This window comes from Pelophylax lessonae, assembly GCF_965119305.1.
Source record: "Pelophylax lessonae genome assembly, chromosome: 1".
NCBI classification, from domain to species: domain Eukaryota; kingdom Metazoa; phylum Chordata; class Amphibia; order Anura; family Ranidae; genus Pelophylax; species Pelophylax lessonae.
Window position 1 is genome coordinate 535,951,182 of NC_138768.1, and position 26,055 is coordinate 535,977,236.

General features: G+C 41.1%; 1 protein-coding gene across 1 annotated transcript in view; it reads right to left on the reverse strand.

The window, feature by feature from the left end:
• The window catches only part of BMP3 (bone morphogenetic protein 3), a 74,482-nt gene that overhangs the window by 15,392 nt on the left and 33,035 nt on the right, over window positions 1-26,055 (reverse strand). Inside the window, exon 2 of the mRNA XM_082275311.1 lies at window positions 5,156-6,054. Coding sequence (XP_082131437.1) covers window positions 5,156-6,054 — 899 coding nt within the window. The remainder of the gene's footprint in view (window positions 1-5,155; window positions 6,055-26,055) is intronic.

A 26,055-nucleotide genomic window follows, 5' to 3' on the forward strand; every position in this document is an offset into this window, starting at 1 on the left:
ATAAGAAGGATTTGGAGGCTGCCTCAGTGGGGAAAATGATTATTTGATCCCCTGCAAATTTTGTAAGTTTGCCCACTTACAAAGAAATGAAGGGTCTATAATTGTTATCATCTGTGTATTTAAAAAGATAGAGACAGAATATCAACCAAAAATTCAGAAAAACACATGATACAAATGTTACAAATTGAGTTGCATTTCAGTGAGTAAAATAAGTATTTGACTTCCTACAAACCAGCAATAATTCTGGCTCTCACAGACTGGCTACAGTATGTGCTCATGTAATAAACAGATTATTCCTGTCAATTTAAGAAGGTGCTCCTAAAGACAAACTCGTTATGTGTATAAAAGACAACGAAAACAAGAGAAGGGTGCACCGATCCAGTGCAAGATCATAAAAACATTTATTATAGGGTAAAAAGAGTATCATACATCATACTCATAAACACAAGTTGTAAATACGCATATAAAATCGTAATACATGGATTCTTCCAGTACTGCAGAATGGCTGGATGGCGTCCATACTGGTGTATAAAAGACACCTGTCCACAGAATCTCTTTCTTCCATTCACACCTCACCATCATGGGCAAGACCAAAGAGCTGCCAAAGGACGCCAGGAACAAGATTGTGGACCTGCACAAGGCTGGAATGAGCTACAAGACCATCAGCAATAAGCTTGGTGACAAGGAGACCACCATTGGAGCAATTATTTTCAAATAGAAGAAATACAAAATAACCATCAATTGCCTTCAGTCTGGAGCTCCACGTAAGATTTTGCCTCATGGGGTAAGGATGATCATAAAAAAGTGAGGGATCAGCCCAGAACTAAAAGGAAGGAGCTTTTGAATGATCTCAAGGCAGCTGGGACCACAGTCACCAAACAAACCATTGGTAGCACAATGCCCCACCATGGATTGAAATCCTGTAGGTCCTCCTCCTCAAGAAGGCACATGTACAGGCCCATGATGTTTGCCAATGAACATCTAAATGATTCAGAGAAGGATTGGGAGAAAGTGCTGTGGTCAGATGACCAAAATTGAGCTCTTTGGCATTAACTCAACTCGCCGTGTTTGGAGGAAGAAAAATGCTGAGTATGACCCTAAGAACACCATCCTTACAGTCACCCCTACAGTCAAGCATGGAAGTGGAAACATGATGCTGTGGGGCTGTTTCTCTGCTAAAGATACAGGCCGAAATTGCCCCATTGAGGGGCCAATGGATGGGGCCATGCATTGTAAAATCTTGGATGAGAACCTTCTTCTCTCAGCCAGAAGACTGAAGATGGGTCGTGGATGGGTCTTCCAGCATGACAATGACTCAAAACATATCGGCAAGGCAACAAATGAGTGGCTCAAGAAGAAGCAAATTAAAGTCATGGAATGGCCCAGCCAGTCTTCAGACCTTAATCCTATAGAACATTTATAGAGGGAGCTGAAACTTCGAGTTGCCAAGCGACAGCCAAAAAACCTTAAGGATTTGGAGAAAAGCGGACCAAAATCCCTCCTGAGATGTGTGCAAACCTGGTAACCAACAACAAGAAACGTCTTACCTCTGTACTTGCCAACAAGGTTTGCTCCACCAAGTACTAAGTCATGTTTTGCTTGGGGATCAAATACTTATTTTACTCATTGAACTGCAACTCACTTTATAAGGTTTGTTTTGTTTTCTGGATTTTTGGTCGATATTTTGTCTCTATCATTTAAAATACACCTATGATAAAATTATAGACCCTTCATTTCTTTGTAAGTGGGCAAACTTACAAAATCTGCAGGGGATCAAATATATATTTTCCACATTGTACATGTTTGTACACCTCTGGGTGCTTGCTGTTTATACCTGCAAAAGTCTTCTTTATCTCTGCTCCCCTGATAGGGTCTGTTTAAAGATTGACAATATCAGTTACAACAGGGATTCCCAAACGATGGTCCTGCAACTGTTGCAGAACTACAGGTCCCATGAGGCATTGTAAAGCTCTGATATTCACATACATGACTAGGCATGATGGGAATTGTAGTTCCTGAACAACTGCAGGGCCGTAGTTTGGGAATCCCTGAGTTACAACTTAATTTCCAATCCAGTCTGTACTCCCAGATCTCTACCATCACCCTGGTTTTCTAGCTCATACGTTTTATTACTTATTCTCCCACCTTACCACCTGCAATGTTGATTTCATTCCATCTCATTCTGCTCATATTTAAGAAACCTCTCTTAGAATTTAAATGATATCTAAAGATAAAACTGTTTTAGTTTTTGGTAGATGGTGGAAGTGTTAACATTCACCATAGACACAACAAGAAGTGAGAGTAAATATCTTTAATGATGGCCATACACGGTGTTATAAACCTGAACAAATGATGTTCAATTTGGCACATTTCAGTATCTACACAATATCTGCATTACGTTCTATATTCACACTCTGTTATAATGTATACAAGACATGTGCTTGTAATTTATTTTTCTTGAAAACCCACTAAAAATTGTTGAAATAAAAACATTATTAAAGGTTCAAGTTACCTAATTAAAAGGGTTGAATACTCTTTGTTCAGAAATGAACTTTGATTTCCTACTAAAGTTTACAAAACGCTATAAATAAAACCTTAATACAGGATCATGACTCCACTTCTGAAGAAAATATGAATCTGTGGAACTGTGCTAACAACATATTGACTTAAATGCAGACCTACTCAGGCACATAAACTTAAACTCTATTCCCTACCTGCTCCATTCAGCCACCAGTAGTAAAAGGAAAGCCTTGTGCAAGCCACAAGTCAACAGAATCTTTGCATATACAGGGTTATAGATGTGACAATACTGACTGGCCCATTGCTGTCACATGCTCCCCCTGCGGAGTATGCTTTTAATGTGATTGTAGGCATGTTATGCTGGCTGCAGTACTAGCTTAGTATTTTCTTACACGTGTTTTCCTCTATACATGTTTGTTTTACATTGGTCAGCTCAGGAGGGATAACCTCTAATAACATGCCTACCCCCTAGATACAGTTTCTTGAAATGTTATCCTTTCAAGCTAGCTTAATGTAAACCTATGACTGGTTATAGACAGTCAAGTATTTACATATTTTTAACAAACAGTTATTCAGCTTCACAGAAGAACTGGGAGCACACCTATCACTATACCTCTGACATTTCTATGCTGGACATTAGGGTCTTAGATCATGCAGCTGCAGAGTCCCAGAAAGGCCTCCTCTGATCTTGCCCACTTATGGAATACCATGTATTATGTGGTCCAAATCACAAAATGCAAAGTCTTCTGTGAATGGATAGTGGAGGGGAGGGGTGGGCAGCATGGTTGCTGTGTAGCAGATCACATCTCTCCTGTTAGAGTGATAGAAGTATAGTGATAGCTATAGTAACAGCACTCAGTAAAAGGTTAAACAGTAAATTAAATACATCACATTGAATTTAACTCTTTAAGCACTGGCACGTTTTAAAAAGTGACTGAATTCTCAGAGTTCCCTTTAAAACAAGTCCTCTCTGATATTTATAGCTGCCTGCACTGTGGAGAAATTCATTCTTTAGTTCATAGTAGAAGCACTGAAGTTGTTCTCTCAACAGTTTAAATTCTCCCAGCAGTGACTTAGTAGGCTTTCAGCCTTCCAATCTCTAAGGTAAACACACAGCAGGTGCATTGGGAGGACGGAAGGGGGGGCTGGGGGTGCAGGGCTAGTTTAGCTACCTGAGAGAATAACCTAAATGTTCTCTGATATTAAATTAAATAATTCATTGCTCTACACTGTCTGCACCTACAGAGACCTTATGTATGGCTTGGTAAAGAATAAATAAATATCCAAATAAGTGCATTGCTTGTACATGATTGAATAATAGAAATCAGCAGAACTTTAACACATTTACTAAACTATGGAGTGCAACTGTCTTTTTGCCTTAAGTAAATCCACCTGTCTGTCCATACACTTGCTTAGGGTCAGTGGCTTAAAGATTTGAATCAATAAATAGAGTCTGCAAGGCTAGCTAGCTTTTAAAAAAAAGCGTCATGTTTCTTATAAGAAAGATTACAATGCCTGGAAATATTTAAAGTGGTTGTACAGGCTAAGGGTTTTTTGTAACCTTCATGCATTCTATGTGCTGCTTCCCTGACAGCCCCCCTAATACTCACCTGAGCCCAGGGCCATCTTACCAAACGGCCATGCTGGGCAGTTGCCCAGGGGCCCCACTTGCCCGGTGGGTCCCCACCTGCCCAGCATCCCAGCCCCAGCCAAGCATTAGTCCTGATTCCCGTGTGCATCCCGCCGGCAAACTTAGCAGGTGGCAAGCGCCTGTCGGCCCTGCGCTGCTGTCAGGCCACTTGGGCGGTGGAAGAGGAGCCCACAACTGCAGGAATGCCTGTCCACCTCCACGGGAACAGGCACACACAGTACAATCGAGTCTGACTCCCGTCCGAGTGTGTGTTCACCAGTCCCAGCCACCGAACTTGGAAGCTGCCATTAGCCTGGCACTGCTGTACAATTAAGACGGCACTGATTGAATTACATTGCTTTGGTTATGTCAAGCGACCTGGGGCGACACAAGTCGCCTCGTGAGTCGCCCTAGTGTGAATGGGCACTAAAAGCAGCGTATAACAATGATTTGTAATACATGTAAATTTAATGGGTAGCTTCTAAAGATTTTTAAAAGTAGGGCAGAATGCATGAATATAATTTTGTGCAATATTGCTAGTTACATTACAGAGACTTTTTTTTTTAATTTTCAGTTTGCTGTCTTTATTTTGTTGAAAAGCCTGACAAAACAAAGCTGGAATGCTTGCTATTAGCAGAAGTGTGAAATGTGGACAATAACAAATGCAGCAAGAAGTGGAACATGAACCTCCTCCAGAGGACAAAAGGTCAGCCTTTTCTGCACAGTGAGACATTAATGTTTGGATACTGTACAATAAATTCCAGCACATAAACCTTTAGTTTTTAAATCTCACTATTTTAACAACTACACTTATAGAACAGATATAAAAATATTACTTATTTACAGCTTCAGAGGGCTCCCTAATAAAACAGCTGGACTATTTTATTAAGAAATAAAAAGATGTACAGTTCATAAAAAGGATGCACGTTCCTGACCAGCACAGTGTGAAACTATATTTTGATATAAAAGCCTGTGTAAAAAATACTATTAAAATATTTACAGTACCTTTGGCATTGGGAACTGGCATGCACCTGAGCAATAATATGCATCAAAGGATTTGGGAGAAATAATCCATTCACTCCAGCCGATGTCTGCAAAGTCTACTTTAAGATAACGTCGAGCACAGTTCCGTGGCTCATTCCACTGCTTTCTTCTAGCTTTTTTCAGGGTGTGTTCATCAAACTGCAGCGTCTGGCCTTTCTGCCGTCCACTCTTCCTTAGCTTTTTCTTCGATTTTTCCTTCTCGGCTGGCCGTACTTGAAGAGTTTTGTAGGGTTTCTTCTCCACCCATCTCTCTTCATCTTCATTGTACTGGTACTCAGCTCCTGGTAGCTCATTGTTTTGTAGCGGTAACAAAATATCAGTTGACCGTCTACTCCTGTGATCAATAAGTCCTTCCTTTCTTTGTTTTTTATGAACTATACTAGCACGTTGTCCATGTAAGTTGGAAACCACACTGTCAGGCTCAGATATAGCAGAATCGTTGGCATAAACCAGGATATAAGGCTTATGTCCTAGTAGCTGTTTTCTTCGTTTATTTGTGGTATCAAGTGTCATATTGATTGCAATGAGGGCCTCTCCATGTTGTTTGGCTTCACGCAAGACTTGAGTAATATCCTTCCAATGCCAAGATGGAAGGTCTCGGTAGGTTGTAGAAATGTTTATAAGAAAATTCCCCAAAATTCTTGTTTGGTTCTCAAGAGATGTTAAACTGGACACTTTCAAATCTATGGATAGTTCAGGTTTTCTGTGTCCACGCCTGGAGCAAATTGATGAATGTTGACATCTCTGACTGATGTTTAAAATATCTCCAAGATAATAATGAAATGTAGCTGACAATATATTTTCCGAAGATGTTAGTGATGTTAAATTGAAAATATGCTGATTATTATCTTCAAAGTTCCCTGGGGAAAAAAAAAAAATAAGAAAAATATGAATTACATTTTACAGTTTTTTTTTTTCTTTCCAACAAGTTTATTGAAGAGTAATGAGAGTAACAACCATGAAATTACACTTTTCACATTATATGTAAAATAATAATCTAACTAAAAGTAATAAGGCATATTTGATCCATTCACATTATAAACAAGTAAATAACAGCTGAAACTTAGCAAAAGAAATGGTCAGACATCAAGTTAAACATAGGGTGTAACACGTGGTAAAACAGGAATGAAAGGACGAAGGTGTTTTGCCCTTTGGAGCATACAGTTATATATTAAAACAACATGACATATGAAACAAGGCAGTTAAGGGCTATCATCTTTTTAAGCTTGATAAAGCTAAAATAGCAAATTAAGAGGGAATATGTCAGAAAAGGAAAGGGAGTGGGGGACGGGAAGGCGGGTGACCAGCACAGGGCCCGCTAGGATGGGGGGAGAGAAGAGAGGTAGAAGAAGGTAAGACGAAGAAGGGGGGAAGAGAGAGAGGGAAGGTTAGGAGAGTGGGTGACGGGAAGGCGGGTGGGGAGAGAAGCATCTTGTGTGTCGAGGTCTCGCTAGAGTGCATGATAATATTAATTGATAGTATGGGGGAAGTGGATTAACTAGTTGGCGGGCATGTTAATAAGCTGGTCATATTCGGGAGAGTAGGGGAAAATATCTGGAAAGATTGGATTATTTTCCGCTACATAGTTTAATCAAAGCCTCATTCAACTACAATGGTTTGGTTCAACTTGACATAACATCAAAATGCAACGTGCCTATGGTATATGGCATAGCTACCACTGAACCGCAAACCTGAAAGTGTTCATGCTTATATGGTCCCAATCACCTCAGCTATTCCGCCAAGAGGTCCCTGGTAGCTTTCTGATGGTCATGTGGCTTACATCATCAAAGCAAGTGCAGTTATCTAATTTCCATCCAAAGGTTACTAGGTTTTCCAATTATGCCATAATAGTTTTTATCTAGATACACATATGTCTACAGCATGCACTAAAAGTCGGCAAAACAAAAAGTGGATCAATTACAGCTGTTTCTAGTATAATGTACTATTGCAAGCAGAAAAATGTAGTAAATACGGTATATATAGGATTTCTCACTACTAGCCTCTTTTTTTAGCTAAATATTTAGAGGGCTGAAACAATATTCAGAGTGCAACATAATTCAGTTTTCCATTGGTTTACTTACACATGCATTTGGTTACAATGCGTAAAGTGAATCTGTGGCTAGGCTACGGGCATAAAAATATTTATGTATTTAGAAAGTGACCCTGCCAGCGACGTAGTAAAATCCAAAAGGAAGTTTCCTGCAACAAAAGAAGCATTATATCCTTCCACTTTAGTGTTGCAGCCTCTCACAGACTTTTTAGCATTCAACACTTCTAGGAATGAAAGACGCATATGTCCCCTGGCCACATTACGGTTTCATCACCTGACCACAAAGTCACTTAAAATGACACTACTTTATTGCTGGCCCATGGGTTTACTTTAAATAATCTGTTAATAGCTGCCAGTGGCTCCAAACGTATACTGTGCACTCACCTTCCTGGAAAGCTTTCCTTTCCCTAACCAATAGTTACCTTTACCCCCTGTAAGTTGGTCCTGATTGCCACATGTCCCTTGGACGCCTATCAGCATAACATACACAAGTGTCATAGTTTACACACCCACTGTTCCTCTCTTCAGCAAAGCAATGCATCCCATGCACTCCAAAACTAAAGAAGATCTTTTACAATTAGATACTAGCTAAAGCGTAACTTCACCTGAAAGGCAAAGTTCCGCTTTTCCACAGAGTTTATGTTCAGATACTGGAGCCTACATTCAAACCACCCTCTCTGAAAGAATTTTACATATTTAATAATGCTTGTTTGTAAATGTTTGTCCACCGTAAGAACGAATGATAAGTTCAATAATCATAGATTTTGCTTGTTTGTTCGAATCTGAATCAAGCTCAGATATACATATACATTAGTAAATTAGGTCCTATCACAGAGGTGATAGGCCTTCAGAACGCAGTAAGAAAAGGTTGAATTTTAAATTTGAAAACCACTAAAAGTTTGGAGTACAACTACTAAAAAGAAATCATGGTAGGCAACAGCTTTACTGAATAAAAGAGAATTAGCATTTACAATCATATCCATCCAATATGACTGCTTAGGTTCTTCCAATTTCTGGTCCTACAATCTATTCTAGACAATGTGCTGGCGACTTAGTTGCATATTGTAGCACTAGTCTGTACTGCTGATACCTTGAGAGAGATGCATGCAATGCTATATTCCTGCGCAACATCAGTAATACATGTGTTCTATTTTACATATCCACTAATTTTCGATTAAAAAAATTGTACAAATATTTAGAATTTACATACACTTTAACTAATGCCATTAGTTTGTATTTTTATAAAATAGAGTTTTTACATTTTTATAATTTGTTGCATTGTGGTGCTGCTTATCTCAATCAGCATCTTTGCAAGCACTTGGGGGGGGGGGGGGTTATTTACTAAAACTGAAGAGCAAAATCTAGTGCAGCTCTGCATAGTAATCAATCAGCATTCAGGCTCTATTGTCAAAGCTTAATTGAACAAGCTGTCTGCATGCACTCATTCCACAATGGCTGCATGGCTATTCTCAGGCCAGGGTTCCTAAGAGTGATACTAGTGAACCCTGCCTGTGTAACGAGGATCAAGTACTTATAAAGTGTGCTCTTTACATAGGCAGGGTTCACTATTATCACGCAAGAGAATGTGACAGGGCAACAATGCAGCAGTACATTTAGGAGACAGGGACACGCATTGTCACCCAATAACAGGAAATGCCAGAACAAGCACCATGACAAAAAAAAATGGTTACAAATGAATTTTGAAATGACATTAACAGGTTAAATATGATAAAATAAATTTTAATGATCCACTTTAATGTAAGAATGAAGATCTTTATTTAGCCATGTGACTATAAATTTTACATTTCAATGAACTGAAAATAACTGTCACTTTCTTGAAAATAAGGACGCTAATCCTGGTGTGTTACCTTTTTGAACTAAGCCTATTGACAGAATGAGATACTATTAAAATGCATACTAAATACATAATAGCATTTAAAAGGATCTTTTATACCTACCTAAAGTTGCAATTCAAATTCTAAAGCTGTTTTTCAAATTCATGTTATTAGTAAATTTAGCAACATAACCTTTATAATTTATATCCAGCGTATTTTACTTGAAGCAATTGCTCAGAAAGCCACCACATTAGATATTTTCCCTAACTGTAAAAGTCCATGGATACAATTCCAATACAAAGAGAAAACATACTTCTTTTTATCCGTTTTGCTAAGCTCCCTTCATGGGCTGTAACTGCGCCCACACTGGCGAAACTGGCAGAGACACGGACTCTCACGCTAAGCAACACTGGAGAGCCATAAAATGGGGCTTTGTGGAAAATATAAGTAAAGTACAGCATGCGTTTAGTCTGGACTGGAAGCGGACCAAAGTATATGAGAACCAGGCTTACTGTTTTATTCAGAAACACCATGTGCCCAGGCTTTTATAATCTAATTATACATAGGTTTTATTTGGGTGTTCATCCTCTAGACCAGTTGAAAAATGAGCTATCATAAATTTTTAACTGAAACTAATTAGTAAGAGAAAATTAAATTAGATAGTAATCCTTTTGATATAGTGAGGGAGATTTGTGAAAGAGTCTTTAAAGTGAAATTGTTTGCTAACATGGCTAAGTAATGGTCAGCTGTAAAAGCATTACCTACACCAAATACCAGAAAAGACTTTTACATCATCAGGAAACTAGAGCCAAGGTGGATCTCCCAAAATCAGTGGGCAATTTCTGTCAAGGGTACAGGAAATGGTATACTGTAAGAAATGTCAACATGTTGGAAACTGTCTTGGGGGAAATATTCTAACAAGCATCATAAATTACTAACTTGAAGGAGAGGTATAGCCAAAGATATTTTAGCTATACTTCTCCTATGGATCACAGGAGTGCACTCCTATGATCTGTTTTCAGCTAACAGGGGACTGAAGCCCTCTGTCGGCTGACGTCACAGATCCGCCCAGAAGCCTGGACAGACAGCTGGCTCAGCCTCTCCGTATGTGCTGAGAGCCTCAGCCAGCACCTTCCACCCCCTCCACAGCCCAGCACTCCAGTGAGAGGGGCAGAGCAGAGAGCTGGAGACTGACAGCCAAGGCTCTCTGCTCACAAAATGCTGAGAACTGAGTGATCAGCGGTATTTGATCGCTCCGTTCTCAGTGTAGAGTTAGCAGGGAGACTGATGCAGCATTGGATTGATGGTGCTTTCACCTCGGTGAGTATTAATGTTTTTTCTAAATCCCAAACTTCTCTTTTAACCACTTCAGCTTCGGAAGCTTTTACCCCCTTAATGATCATTTGTTGCAATTCGGCGCTTCGTTACTTTAACTAACAACTGCGCGGTCGTGCGATGCTGTACCCAAATACAATTGATGTCCTTTTTTTCCCACAAATAGAGCTTTCTTTTGGTGGTATTTGATCACCTCTGCAGTTTTTAGATTTCACGCTATAAACAAAAAAGAGCGACAATTTTGAAAAAAAAAACAAAATATTTTTTACTTTCTGCTTTAAAACATTCCCAATAAAAAAATGTAAAAAAATCATTTTTTTTTATAAGTTTAGGCCAATTAGTATTTTGCTACATATTCTTGGTAAAAAAAAAAATCCCAAAAAGCGTATATTAATTGGTTTGCGCGAAAGTTAAAGCGTTTACAAACTATGGGATAGATTTTTGGACTTTTTTTAATTTTTTTGTTTTTATCAGTTATGGTGGCGATCAGCAATTTTTGGGACTGTGACATTGCGGCAGAAAAAATCTGACACTAAGTGACACTTTTTGGGGACCAGTGACATTAATAATATGCACTGTTGCTGCATAAATTAAACTGGCAGGGAAGGGGTTAGTGTGAGCCTAATTGTGCTTACTAACTGTGTGTGGGGGGGGGGGGGGGCTCTGTGAAAGGCACACAGAGATCATCAGTGTTTCAGATCAGCTGAGACACACAATCTCACTGTGCCTGTCTGACAGGAGAGCCGCCTGCTTTGTTTACATAGGCAGGCGGCTCTCCTGTCAGTTTCCCCAAAGATTGCGGGAGGCCGGCGGCGATCAAGCCCGCTCCTCCTGCTGCCTGGCTCCCGTTGTGTCTGACCTACGTGATTATGCGCAGCCGAGCCGCCCTGCCGCAGTAAATCTGCGTGGGGCGGTCGGCAAGTGGTTAAAGAAAAGTCTGCGTTGACTGTATTTAACAGGCCCAATTTAAAGCTGAATTCCAGCATTAGCAAATTTTGTCTAAATATAACCATGTGTAATCTTATTTGAATCTTGATGTGTTTTGTGTATATTTTCCAGATCTGTGCAGTAATCCAGTGTGAAACTTGCCTCTGTTCAAGAGCTTCCTGTTTTAACCACTTACCGCAAAGTGACGTAGGACTACGTCGGCAAACTTTGCGGTAGTATAGCTAGAGGCACCATCCCGGTACCATGGTTTACAGCCGACGGTCGGCTTTCCGTCAGTAACAACCGATGCATCTCGGGAGCCGCTCGATCGTTACCCGGGTGAGCGGGAGGGGACGCCCCCCCCTCCCGCCACCTTCCGTGACTTTGCTCGGGGCTCCCATCCCATCTGGAGCCCCGAGCACCCAGCCGGCACGTCCGCTGGCTGGATGGAGTCCACCCGGAGGCGGCGTCCATGATGTCACTTCCGGGTTACTGTGCTGCAAAAGGCGGCAAATTTAAAAAACGGCTCTATGCAAAAATGCCGTTTTCGGCGTTTTGCATACATGGAGGTGTAGTGGAGGGGTGGAGGGGTCTAGGGTAAATAGAAAAAAAAACAATTTTAGCCGCTCCCCATCACCGTTAGCTCGCGCACAAAAAAAAACGTATACGGAAGTCGAGCCGCGAATGAAATCGCTGTTCAAACCACACATGTGAGGTATCGCCACGATCGCCAGAGCGTGGGCAATAATTAAAAAAAAAAAGAGCTACACTCTAACTCTAAACTGGTAACCGTTAAAAAAATTTAAAGCGTCGCCTATTAAACCGTAACTTGTTGGGTATCTATTTACTTGGCATGACATCATCTTTCACAATATACAAAAAAATGGGCTAACTTTACTGTTTAGTATTTTTTAAATGCAGTAAAATTTGATTTTTCAAAATTTTTCCCAAAAAAATGGCGTTTTAAAGACCGCTGCGCAAATACTGCGTGACAAAAAATATTGCAATGACCCACATTTTATTTTCCAGAGTCTTTGCTAAAAAAATATATATAATGTTTGGGGGTTCTAAGTAGTTTTCTAGGAAAAAATACTGGTTTTAACTTGTAAACAAAAAGTGTCCGGAATAGGGCTGGGGCTTAAGTGGTTAAGACCAGTCACTGCTGCTCTCTTTACTTTGCAGGGTAACTAGTCTTGTGTCCACCTCTTTCTGTAGTTTTCTGTAGGCAGCCTGTAGTGAGTGGGTCTATTGAGTCTCACCCACAGCTCTATTCTATGTACAGGTTATGCACAGCACAGTGATGATATCATAACTACTTTTACAACGTTTGCAAAGACATTTGGTGCACACAAAGTGGATTTCTATCCTTAGAGGCATATTTAAATAAAAATGTTAGTGCCTTTAGTTAAGATCTTAAGTTCAGACCAAGAAAAAACCCAAGGAATGATTTACGAAAGGCATTTAGACTGTGGACTTTGCAAGTGCAGATGCACTCTGCAAGGGTGTTTCCTCCAGAGCTTAGTAATGTATACAGTGTAACACTTCCAGTTATTTATTATCTTGCAGAAAGATTGCAGCCCCCCCCCCCCCCCCCCGGCAATGCCTTAATCAATCTTTTTCTCCAGAAGGATGAAGCCCTCTATATTCAGGCATTACCCAAGGCCAGCATTTCATTCCTGAACTTAGATGTTGGCTCAGGGATGTGTCTGCGAAGGTTCTCATCTATCCAGGTCATGGTATATCGATCATTAGTTCGTTACATTCAGACTGACTTGTGCTGTAATGTTTTGTAGATTATCCAAGCCATTTCTTCAGTTCTAATGAGTGTCAAGAACATATCCCAGCTTTTACAGACAGACAGTGCTTTACAGTTACCTTAAACCAATTATCACAGAATGTGTCATAATTGGTGGTGGATCAGATGGTGTAAAAACGGTGGAAGCACCCTGTTCTAATTTCATCCCTTGATGCCAATACGTATGTACAGGTGTTGACCATTCGATTGATATGGATGAAGGTGTAAACTGTTGTGAAATCAAGATGACACTATTAAGTAAATTCTGGAGATTGTGTATTCTTGGCTTTGCCCACAAATGTCTGATACATATCACATATCAGGCCTATTCAGCCCCTCTTCTTGTAACTTATAAAATTCAATTGTTGCAGTCTGATCCCTGGGGAAGAGAAATGCTTCATCCTGCCTCATTGATGATGTCATCTTAGCCTAGGCAAAACCACTAGGATGGAGCTCATGGACTGCTTTTAAATAATAAAAGGTGGGGCTTTTTTAATGATACTGTCGTTGCATATTGTGACATGTCAGGAATTTATTTATAAACACTAAAAAAAATGCTGAAAGGCCCACCTTAAGTGCCGGTTCACACTACGCCGACCGTGTCGCCATAGTTTGAACGGACTCTAATGGCACACTCCAGCCAAAATTGAAAAATATCCCTTGAAATATATACAGGCAGAGATTCCGAGGAAGTTGTGATTGGCTAATGGAACACGGCAGCATGGCGTCATCACGCACATGACATCTTCCAGCAAACTGGCTGCTGTGGACATGCGCAGGGGAACCTGCAGGTGCTGTGTATACTGCAGACTAGGATAGTCGAATGCCGGCAATGGGAGAACTGGCACCCAGATGATCGTAGCAAAGTGATCTAGAGACAGGGAAGATGCCGAGGTGTGAGATAACCCCCATGTTACATACCTTCCCACCCAGAGTTGCTATTGCCCACTGCATAAACCAGTCTACTCTCACTAACTTTTCATCCAGGCTCCTTTCCATAGGCTAATCAGCATACACCTATCGATATGCAGCAGTACCGACTATACAATACTTGCTTCAATGGGACACTGAAACTGTTCAAAGCTTACTTTTATTGAATGCTCCCACTGCAAGTGTATATAGGTACATCTCTATGCAAACAACAACTAGCCACCCAGCAGCATCCCAATCATTTAAACTTGCCACAGAGGAAATTTACTTCACATATGGAATATGCCCCTGTATTGGCTAATCATTAGCACATAATACTCATACATCCCATGGTACTGGGAAGGACGTTCTTTGTTTTTCCTACACTCGGCTCCTACCAGTCAGGAAGTAATCTCATAATTGGGAGTATATCTGTCTGTGTGAATGCGTGTGTGAGCAGCTGCCAGGCTTCTTTTTAGACAACGTGTCTACTTTTAATTATTGAATAGGTAGAGGCAATGTGGTTGTTTTTGTAATTTACTATTTTTCAATAAAGCTATGATTTTATACATTCTCAACTGCCTGATCCATTATGTGACTACCTTGTAGACTCTCTGTCTTTATTTTTGCCAAGGATTCCGTTTTTTTTTTTTTTTTGTGCAGCCGTTGCAGTTTCGGGCAGTCAATTCCAATGGCTAATCTGCAAATCTCCATATTTTATATGCTAGCTATTAGTTAAGCTATGGAAGAGTAGGTGAAACCATGGCTGCTGATGGGTGGGACCACCAGTCCTCCTGTAGGGGGCCCAGGCACACAGGGGGGCCCCAACAGCATGGGAATCTGTGTGGTCGGGCATGGGAGCAATTACAGAAGGAAGCTCTGTACGGTTCTCTGCAACAGCTGAAAGCCAGTTTCTCCCCTTCCTGCCAGCTTTCAGCTGCTGCAGGGAGAGACACAGACACAGAGCATCGTTCCTGTAATTACTTCTGCAACACTGATCCCCCCTCCCTGTTCTGCCTGCTTCTGGTTCCTCCCCCCTCCCGTGTGCCTTCCTTTTACTGTGCCAATCCCTCCCCCTTCCTGCAGCGCTGCAGGCTTCCCTGTCCTGTAAAAAAATAACAAATTGTCAAAAAAAAATTATCTTTAAACATTGTAATGAATCATTTAAAAAAAAATGTAAAATAAAAAAATGATAACAGTTGTTTAACATTTTTAAAAAATTTATAATTTATTTTTAAATGTAAAAAACAATTAAGAAGGGCTAATTCATACAGGTTCTCTGTTATGTTTGTGACTATGATTTTAGTGTATTTTTAGTAAAAATATTGCCTTGATATATTCGAGGGCCAGGTAGGCTGTACGGGGCCCTGTGATTTTTAACAGTAATCCTGGGTGTAACCAAATCTGAAAGTTATATAAAAATGACATCAAGGCGCACACTACAATAATAATAAATATGTACCACTGGTTGTAGACTGTGCTTTCCTTTTAGTGCCGGTTCACACTAGGGCGACCTGTGAGGCAACCTGGTCGCCTCACAGGTCGCCGCAGGTCGCCTCCCATAGGGAAGCTGCGGACCCGTTCTAATAGGAGCGACACAAGTCGCTCCGACCTAGAAAAAGGGTCCGGAGCTTCTTTGGGGCGACCCGGAGGCGACCGCCATAGACTTCAATGTTATGAAGTCCGTGGCGGCCACTCCGAGGTCGCGGCGCGCTGCTCGCACCGCGACCTCAGAGGTCGCGGTGCGAAGTAGCGTCGCTGCAGTGTGAACCAGTGCTTAGCATTTTGGGTGCTAAATTTCAAAGCATCCTCAGCAAATATGTGCTGATACTGGAGCGAGTGCATGTAGACAATTGCTGCAAAGAGGCTGGATGAAAGCAGCAGCACTGAGAGGTAAAAATTATGACAAAAGATGAAAAGAGGTTTAACCTCCACATATGGAAAGAGGATTGGTAAGGGTATATTATTCTCTGTTAAAAAAAAATTGCACCATACTTTTTACCTTCATCTAGATCAGGGGTCTCCAAACTTTTCTGTACAAGGGCCACTTTGAATAATCACAGGACAAAACAATCAGCTCTATAAATAGATGAATCACATACATTTTATGTAAAAGTTTTACTTTATATTTTTATGTAATCCACATGATATGGATTTAGAACAGCCTTTCTCAACCAGTGTGCCGCGGCACACTGGTGTGCCGCCAGAGGTCCTCAGGTGTGCCTCGGAATCATGGGAGAGAAGGGCTGTCAGATGAGCCCAATCTCCCAATCCCCTGCCGAACTGTACATCAGCACTGTGAGGGAGCTCCTTCAGCTTCAAAAGTGAAAGTAAAGGAAAGAGGAGTGTGCTGTGCCCCCTGCTTCCCCTAAAATGCAGTACCTGGCTGAATGAGAAAAAGGTACTTTGCTACAATGTTTTAAAATGGCTTTATACATGTGTGTGTTTGTGTTCGTGTGTGTGTGTTCACATCTGCATGGCTGCATGCTACATATAGGGCATCCCATTCATTTCAGTTGGCTTCCCTACCCGCAGAAATGCAGGGAAAGGAGTACCTGACCCTTTTTTTAAATTGCGCCGCACCAAAAGCGCCCCATGTTCTCCAATGTGTGGGGTACTATTAAGAATTATTGGCACCCCTAAAAAGTAGAGCATTTGTCTCAGGTGTCAGGAACCAGCCTGATTTTTTGCGTGTTCCACGACATACAGGAACGTTAACTGAACCTTGGACAGGGGTGCCTCAAGACTGAAAATACTTTTTCAAGGGTGCCCCGACTGGAAAAAGGTTGAGAAACACTGATTTAGAACAACAAAAGAACAACTTTAGAAAAACAAAGCAAAGAAAACCCCAAATATCTTGAGCCCATCAGAGTCCCCTTAGACAGTTCCTACAAGAGTCCCCTCTTACGTCAGAGTTGCTATCAAAGTCCCCTCTTACATCAGAGGCCCAGATGAACTCTTGCAGTGGGCTGCATTTAGCCCGCAGACCGCAGTTTGGAGGTCCTGCGGGTTTAGGGTTCTGAGGTCGCATGTTTTTAATCCTTTTATTTTCTCCTTTCAGTTTATCTTTCTTAACGGAACTATAACTATATGAAAACAAACCAATGGTAATTGCATATGATATTTGTTAAAATTTATTAATAACTGTTCAAGATGTATCAAGGTCAAAATACTGAATATAGTAAAGAAGGAAAACTTTTAATAAAATATACTATAGACTGTAATATAAATATATATTTTGCTTCAACCTCCCAAAAAATCCTGAAGCAATATATATTACAGAAAGAAAGAAATGAGTGAATCCACTGAATTTTCTCTCTTCTTATATATTCCATGTTTATACTATAATGTAAACATTTCTTAATGAATATCATTGTAAAGCATTTATCATACTATAAAAATGATATTATATTATTAAACATTACAGCTACAAAGGCAATTTACAATGACTCATGGGTCAAAATTTAGGACAGTTCTCACAATAATTAAATTACACAAATTAGGATATTTCAAATGGTAGGAAAAATATAATAGTAGCCAGTAGGTGGCGGTGTATTCTAAAGCATTGCAGAGGCGACATATAAAAAACATTACATTATAGGATTAACAAGTGTTACACCAGTCAAACAGAAAAGAAGCAACTATTTACCAATTCCCTTTTAAGTTTTTGATGCAGGGAATGATTTCAAAGACCAGTTTGGCAAAAAAAAAAAATATATTGGAGTTATTAGCGCAAGCAGAATGAAGAACAACTGCTGGTTGCAGAAATTTTCTAGCATGCCAGGAACTTTGTGTGAACATTTAAAACATGTTAAACTGAGAGCAGAATTCATGGCCAATATAGGTGATTGATATACTAGAATATGACTGTCTATGTTCATCTTTAGTTCCAGCAGCACAGCAATGCACAAAAACCTGGGACCTGTTATTGGGTGGATTTACTAAAGGCAAATAGACTGTGCCTTTGGAAGTGCAGGTGCTTCAGAGCTTAGTAAACAAGATGAAGCTTCACTTTGCAAAAATTACCCAATCACACACAAGGAAAATTCATATAAAATTGTTTGCACATGATTGGATGAAGAAAGTCAGCAAAGCTTTATCTCATTTACTAAGCTCTGGAGCAACTGCTCCTGTAAAGTGCACAGTCTATCTGCCTTTAGTAAATCCACCCCATTGTGGGGTGTATTACTTCATGTATCTTTTATATTTTTTCCTAATCGATTAATGCGGATAGCTGCCAACTTTCTTGTCACGCGCATTGTATGCCAATGATTCCTATGTTTGATGTTATTTTTACAATAAGTCTGCATTTTCTTGCCTTGACCATCTTTTGAAATAAAAGTGTTTTATGGCCAGATTGTGCATGTTTGGATATCTGACATTCAGGGTCTGTAGGCAAAGCAAACAGGTTTACTTTCCTGCTGGCCTATCAGCTGCACATACTCACCTTTCCTTCCGTTTCTCACTTCTTGCATAAAGTCCCTTCCCTATGTGACAGTGCTGGCTGAGAACTTTGGCCTTATCCCCAATGTGCTGGCTGCCTGAGTGGCCAAATGAAAAGCACAAATCCTGGCACATTGGTGGAAGCAGAGACAATTGTTTATTTATCACTTTATATTGTATCTTATTTTCTGAAAATCATCCTATGCAGGGCTTTTATTTCTAAGAAAACAGGTGTAGGTACTCCCCTCTTCTGAGTCACCCCTTGTCTCTGCCCCCTGCCCACCTCTGAGCACCGTCCCTTGGTTTCACCTCCTACCCACCTCCCCGTACTACTCCTTTTAGAGAAAACAGAACCAAGCATAATTTTTGGTATATGGAATATGGTAAAGTGGTGGTAAACTCCACTTTTGAACTTGCACCTTATAATAAGACTTACCTGTAGGTACTGTGAAAATCTCCTAAACGTGCACTGTTCAGGAGATATTCACAAGCAAAGCTGTCGGTGATGTCACCTGTGCATGCACTCTGAAGGGACGGCATACACGTGCCGTTCCTTCAGAGCCCTGTGCCACGAGGGCTCCTGCGTGCATGTGTGGGAGTACCGTCAGGGCGGCTCTGGCCATTCATGAGAAGATGGCAGTGCCGCGAATCTGTGACAGTGCTGCGCAGGAGGGATCCATTTTACAGGTAAGTCTGTCATAATGTACTAGTATGCGCAGCATACCTAACCCTAAAGGGGGCCCACTTTATTTTTTTAGTGGCGGTTTACTACCGCTTTAATGATAAAGTTACCCTGCAGCCCCCCCCCCCCCCGCCAAACCAAATAAGCAAAGCTTGTAAAACTGGTTGTTTAGGGGTCAAAGCCATAGTTATATCCATCATGTTCAAGTGTACGAAACTCAATGATTTCCTTTCCTGTTAACCAGCTTTTAGAACAAAACATAATTTTCCACTTCTCCCCACAGGAATATGGGCAATCCCATCTATGTAAAATGTGTAAAAGGTGCGCTGATTATAAATGGTGTAAAGCTGCAACCGTAGATCCAAAATGTGGAAATATTGTAGTGAAGGTAAAATCAGGTGCGCTAAACAAGTGTTATAGTGTTCTTCAAATGAGGAACACTGAATAATGCTTAAATCAAAAAGCAAATATTCATTGATATTTTACAACAAACAGTTAAATGTATAAACTAAAAAGTTTACAAATAATCTGAAACTATATGTACAGTAATAGTGTACAAAAACACAAAAGTGTACAGAGATTCTAAATAAAAAGTGAAGTCCAAATAAGAATGACAAATGTCCGTGATAAGTGACAAAGCAAAACAGCAGTGCTCCAGGTGACAGCCAGAAAACAACTCAATGTGTCTGATGTCCCACCACCGATATAGGTTTGCTTCCTACCAGAACTCAATAGTAAAAGGGCATATAGACAGGCATATCCAAAGATAAGAACCTTGCGTGGGGGAGAGAAATAGGTGAATATCTTCCCACACCTTCCTTAATAGAAGGTGGGTGAGCCTCTTACCAGATGGTCACACAATTAGAGCCTGTAGATATTCCCGTACTGGAGGTATACTCCTTCCTCTCTTTCAGGTCTTTCAATGGGCCAGTGATCCCTGGTCGTCTTAGGCTACGCTGGTCCTCAGTATTGAACATAAGAGACAGAAAGCGGCCAATAGTGCATTATCCCCAGACCGTTTATTGATAAAAGAAAAATGGGTACACTTACAAGAACACCTCAAATGACTGCCGAGGGGTTCCTATGGTCCACGGCTGCCTGCAGTGCAGACCGCGGCGATGCTTGTGACGATGCAGTGCCTCCTCTATGACGCGTTTCCTCCCTAATCGGGCATCAACTGAGATAGGATCTCCTATCTCAGTTGATGTCCAATTAGGGAGGAAACGCGTCATAGGAGAGGAGCCGCATAGTCACAAGCATCGTCGCGGTCTGCACTGCAGGCAGCCGCAGACTGCGCAATGAAAGATGCTGGAACTGTCAGGTGGAGTGATCTCCACCGCATAGCAGAAGTTTAGTCCTGGCCGATGGGGAGAGAGTTAGCAGTGCAGGACCATGTGATTAGGTAAGTAAACAATGAACCCAAATTCTGGGCAGGAGGAGGAGGGGTTTATTGTTTGTTTACAGCCTGCAACTGAGAACCATTGCTGGAGCGGGGTGATTATTTCAGCCTGAGTCTGCCACTACCCACTAAGACTTGGGAAAAAGGTTGGATTTACAGCCTGAGCCTGCCACTGATCACCAATGTGGGTTTATTGTGTTATTACAGCCTGACACTGGTGGGGGGGAGTTACATTGCTACCATTGTAAATTGTGCTCCCGCGCTATCACTTTACATAATAAACTAGAAAACTGCTGCAAACACCAAATTAGCTAATCCGTGACCGTGAAAAACTGCCACATATATTATCCAATATTGCCATCAAAATGAGGAGATCATCCACTAGTCTTTTAAAAAATGTCCGATAGCTTTGGTCTATGGGAAAATGGCTGCTGTTTAACATATCAGAATAAGGTAAAACGGCTGACTAAAATAAGGAGACTACTAGAAAATGGCTGCCATAATAACAATTAGGTCTCACCTATATAAGGACACACTGTATGCCGCCCCGTTATACCTCGATGAAGTCACGTGTGCATGACACAACCCGTAGGGTGAGAACAGAGCAGAGGCATACCGGAAGTGACGTGATTATACGAGCTCGCTGTACATGCACAGTACTGTTTGTAAAAAAGTGAGTAAAGCAGCTGTTTTTAACCTAATAAACCTTTATAAACGTTATTACACCTCTGGAGAGTCTCTTTTACATTTTTAATTAAACAGAGCACATAGGGAGGGCCCACCAGAAGTTACCACAGAGACCCACCAACCTGGTAGATCTTAGGAGAACCCCTAGAGGCAGGAGGGGACGTACCAAGCAACAGCAAATGATAGCCTCTCACTGCTGTAAGGTAACAGCATATGTAGATAAGGAGCACATAGATGCCACATCACTGAGAAGAAGAGACATCAGACAATGTATTATAATAATGAAGATATGCACTGTTATCAAATTACGACACATTGTATATATGGACTCTTTATTGCTAATTTCATTACCACTGTTATGTTATGTCACATGACCTTTGGATACTAGGCACTAAATTGTTTTAAACACGCATTAGCGGTGCAGATTATAGTCTACTGGCACTAATTATTTTTTGGATAGTGATTATTGTTTTTTAATTGGGATCTTATATGTATTTGAGTATTCACTTAAAGTAGAGTTCCACCCATTTTGTGTTTATTAAAAGTCAAGACAAAAAGTGTAGCTGCTGACTTTTAATAAACACACACTCACTTGTCCCACGGTCCAGTGATGCGGCCGGTGGGAGCATCGGTTCTTCTCCCGGCAGTGCTGGCCTCTCTAGTGTGGGCACCCAGCTGTGACAGCTTGCGGCTTCACAGCCGGGTGCGCACTGCCCGTCCTAAGTTGCGCCTCCTAAGTGGACGGGCAATCTTCTGGGACCTGTGACGTATCCTATTTCAGGGAGGGAGGGGGAGTGGGGAACTTCTGCTTGAGCTGCCTAGGTGACCCGGGCGAAAGTGGGATCGGGTACCTGTCAAAACTAGATACCTGCCCCCCCCCCCCCAAAAAAAAATGACATGCCAAATGTGGCTTAAAGCGTAAGTTCCATTTTTGGGTGGGACTCCGCTTTAGGCTTTCCCTGTTTATTATTGATCACATCATTTTTACAACAGCACAACACCAACACTGTTTCCATTTATATTGCTACCATTACTACCAACGACCACCCCAGTGTAGGAGATTACCCACACTGGGGTTTATTATTGCTTCCAATAGCATCAATGATGGAGCGTATTTTACTCCTACACTACAAGCCATACACTGTAAAGTGACACCCAATTTATTGGCCATCGCTCCAGCATTTTACTTCTTGATCCCTTTGAGGCATTTAATGATTATTAATGAGAAATATTAATAAAGATAAGCCAAGGATGATGAATATGCTAGGTATACCACTTCTTGCATTCAAATATTAATACATAAACTAGAAATATAGGCAAAAAATGTTTTTTTTGGATAGAGTAAGGGAGGGTTATAACCTATGTCAGATTTTTTTCCCCATCTGTTTCCAACTGGGGAGACCCTTCACTTCCTGTCTCATAGCCAAACAGAAAGTGTGAGGGAATCCCTGTAAATCAAGGGAATTCCTCGGTGACACCCAGGTCACCAGAACAATGCCCGTTGGAAGATTTCTCCTCTATTACCTTTCTGGGAACAACCCAAAATGTGGGTCATTTCTTTTACTTTCTGTTTCAATGTAAATAGGACAAATAAAGAGAGTAAGTCTCCTTAATGGGGGGCAAAAACAGCAATGTAAACTAACAGGTGTTCTAATCCCTCTCCACTCTGTCCAAAACCAAAAAAAGTTTTGCCTTTAGTTAAACTTTAATAATATATTCTCTTTCCTAGAGCAGCAAAAAAAAAAAAAAATTATTGATTGTATATAGAAATTAAATGCGTAGAAGAACTGCACATATTAAACAGTTTGCTAAAATCTGGCAACAAAGGTGTTAGGAACAACAAAGAATGAGCCACTCCTCTAACAATCCCCTAATAATCACTCTCCTATTATCACTCCTTGTCCTGTGATGTTTTCACCAAGTTAAAAGAGGATCTTAAAAGGAAATGGGTTCAGGAAATAAAGCATGTCTGGCTTAGATTTGCCTTTAAAGATTTGCAGTCTCACTGACTGTCAGGGTGAATTATTTGTGAGGAGATCACGTTTTCATGATCTGGGCAATGTTTCACATAGTTACATGTGCAACATCTGCAATAGAGGAGCATGCCAAAATGGGTGAGATTAGTCAAGTAATCATACTGAATGAGCTAAAGGAATATTATATGCTCACTGGCAAGAGAACGGTTAAAGTCAAACTCTGGGCTATTTTGTAAATGTATACTTGCTGGTTTTAAAATAAAAAGAAATCTCTTGCTTCAATACTCACCTTCAGTCTGGAGCTGTCCTCCACAATACTTCTTTTCTACCACAAGATGTCCGTAGACTTCTAGGCTGATTGACAACCAGGGGTTGATTTACTATAACTGGAGTGTGCAAAATCTGGTGCAGCTGTGTATGGTAGCCAATTAAAAATCACCAGCTTACATAAAAACAATAAAAATAATTTATTTAAACCACAAAGTCATAGGATTCAATCCTTACAAGTGAAAAGGGAAACTCCAAACATGTTTCTTCAGGGATAGGATTGTATATAACTGTAAATATCGGCTACACTTCCACTCATTAAAAAAAAAGCCCATGGCTGAGGGAGCCTACTTGCCTCTAGATGGAGATATACCAGCAATCGTGTGGCTGATGGAGCAGAGTACTAAAGCTATCGGCCATGATGTCTGCTCTATGGAGGTCAGGGGACTCTTGCAAGGCTGCTCGTGGCACTGATGGTGACCTGATTGAGGGTGATGGTTGGTGTGATGTGATGTTCGGAGTATGGCCACTGGAGAGCCGGCTAAGGGGACGTCTCAACATCATGCAGGAACCTGCTGGACATGGAGGAGACCAAGGACTGGAGAAACAGATCAACCTGGCACCAGAGAATGATGTCGAAGGGCAGCGTTGCACCCCGGGGCTTTGTTGGGTGAAGGGCGAGGAATCCTCACATCTGCCTGTTAGACGGTCACCATGAAAACGCATTTTCGCTCAGTAAAGCCTTATCAAGTCACCACGATTTTTTTTTTTCTTCAGATGAGCAGCAACATGTCCTAAGCGTTGGCATCAGGGGAGGCATCAATTCTTAATAGTACCTCTATAAAAATGCAGTGCTTTTTTAATAGCAATAGGGAAAAAAAGCCGCGCTCAGGTCACAGTCAGGATTAATGAACAATAATTGAATAATAAGGCAGCCAGTACAAAAAACAACTAAGGCAGTAAGGATATAAATACAAGTACAGCGCCAATCATGTATATAGGACAAAGCACTGTAAAGTAAGAGTCCAAACAAATACACTGATGATGATCCTCAATGAAAAGATGTGAAAGTCCAGCCACCAAAGATGGAGTCAATTAAATGGAAGACATCATCACCACGTGCAACAGATTATAGATGTCAGCTTACCGGAACTCTAGACCCCCTGTTACGGTGGGTCACATAAGCAGGTGGTAAATGAATCCGGGAAGGAGGTCCTCTATAGTGCGGAAACCAATCCAGAGATGGTCACTCCAAGGAGGGCACGCTTCCAGTATCCCAAATAAACCCGTGCAGTAGGTGAAATACCTCAAAATCAAGAGGAAGACTCCAATGGCATAGTAAACTACTCAGCTTTATTAATTAAAAATATATAAATGGCAACTCACATTTGTAGACAAATCAATGCGCATAAAGTGAAAAACCAGGAACAGGCGTGAAGACAAGCGGACGTGTCTGGCGTTTCGTCCTCCTTAGGACATTCTCAAAGGCAGTGTTTGCCGCCGTCCTCACGCTATTTAGGCCGGTTATTACAAATGAGGTTAGGGGGGTGGTAAAAACCACAAGGTTGAGCTGTTTATACCATACCCCAACTGCTCCCCTTTAGCTGCAGAGGCAGCAGCGAGAGTCATATGCAGGCTGTGGTCGTGGAAGGAAGTATACTCCCAGGTGAATGGGGCTGCATTGTAACTACCCTGCAACCGCATGCGTGCGACTACTGCACAGTGATGCTGTATTTATGGGGTTAAAATAAACATTGAAATGCTGATATATCACCACTTCACCACCTGTCAAATGCCTCTAAAACGCAATCCAAGCAAGGAGAGGGAAAGTTGTTGCTGCCATTATGGATGAGCCCTAAAAAGCAGTTCTGATAGTATTGGAATAGGGGGGGCCAGGATTAAAAGTATTATAATGTTCATACATACACACACTTACAAACATACACATATAAACACGCACATACATACACACACACAGCCTTATTACAATCTGCAGGTCTGTACCTGCACTAGCACTGCTGGGTACTGCACTGCTCAGGACTCAAGAAGACCCTTCCACTGCTTTCACTTTATTGACTGCAGCTCACTGTCCTGATTGAGCTTCCAATGTGCTGATCTACAATTTGAATTTGGTCTTATCTTGATGCCTATCTCCACCAGAATGTTGCGGCACCTCTGGCGACCTCAGATGGCACCCAGAAAGACTGGTATAGGGTATATAGAAACCCTGGACAAACTAATACATTTTAACTTTCTTGCAGTTTGTTTCTGGAGCTTCAATTTCAATGAAATCAAATTTCAACCAGAGCTCTCACCCATTCCATACCACCTCTGCCATCCTGCTAGATGAAAGTGATTTTGCATATCATTCTTTATCATCCAAAGAAAAGGTTCAAGAGATCTGAAAAGTTAAAGTGTTACACCCACAACAGTAAAATCAGTCTGTACATGCTTGTTATACTCACTGTGGAACCTAAGGGGTTAATCCTCTGCATTGTGTAAAAAGTCTGTTTGATCCTGTCTTTTCTGATCCTCCCCTTCTTCCACAGTCCCCAA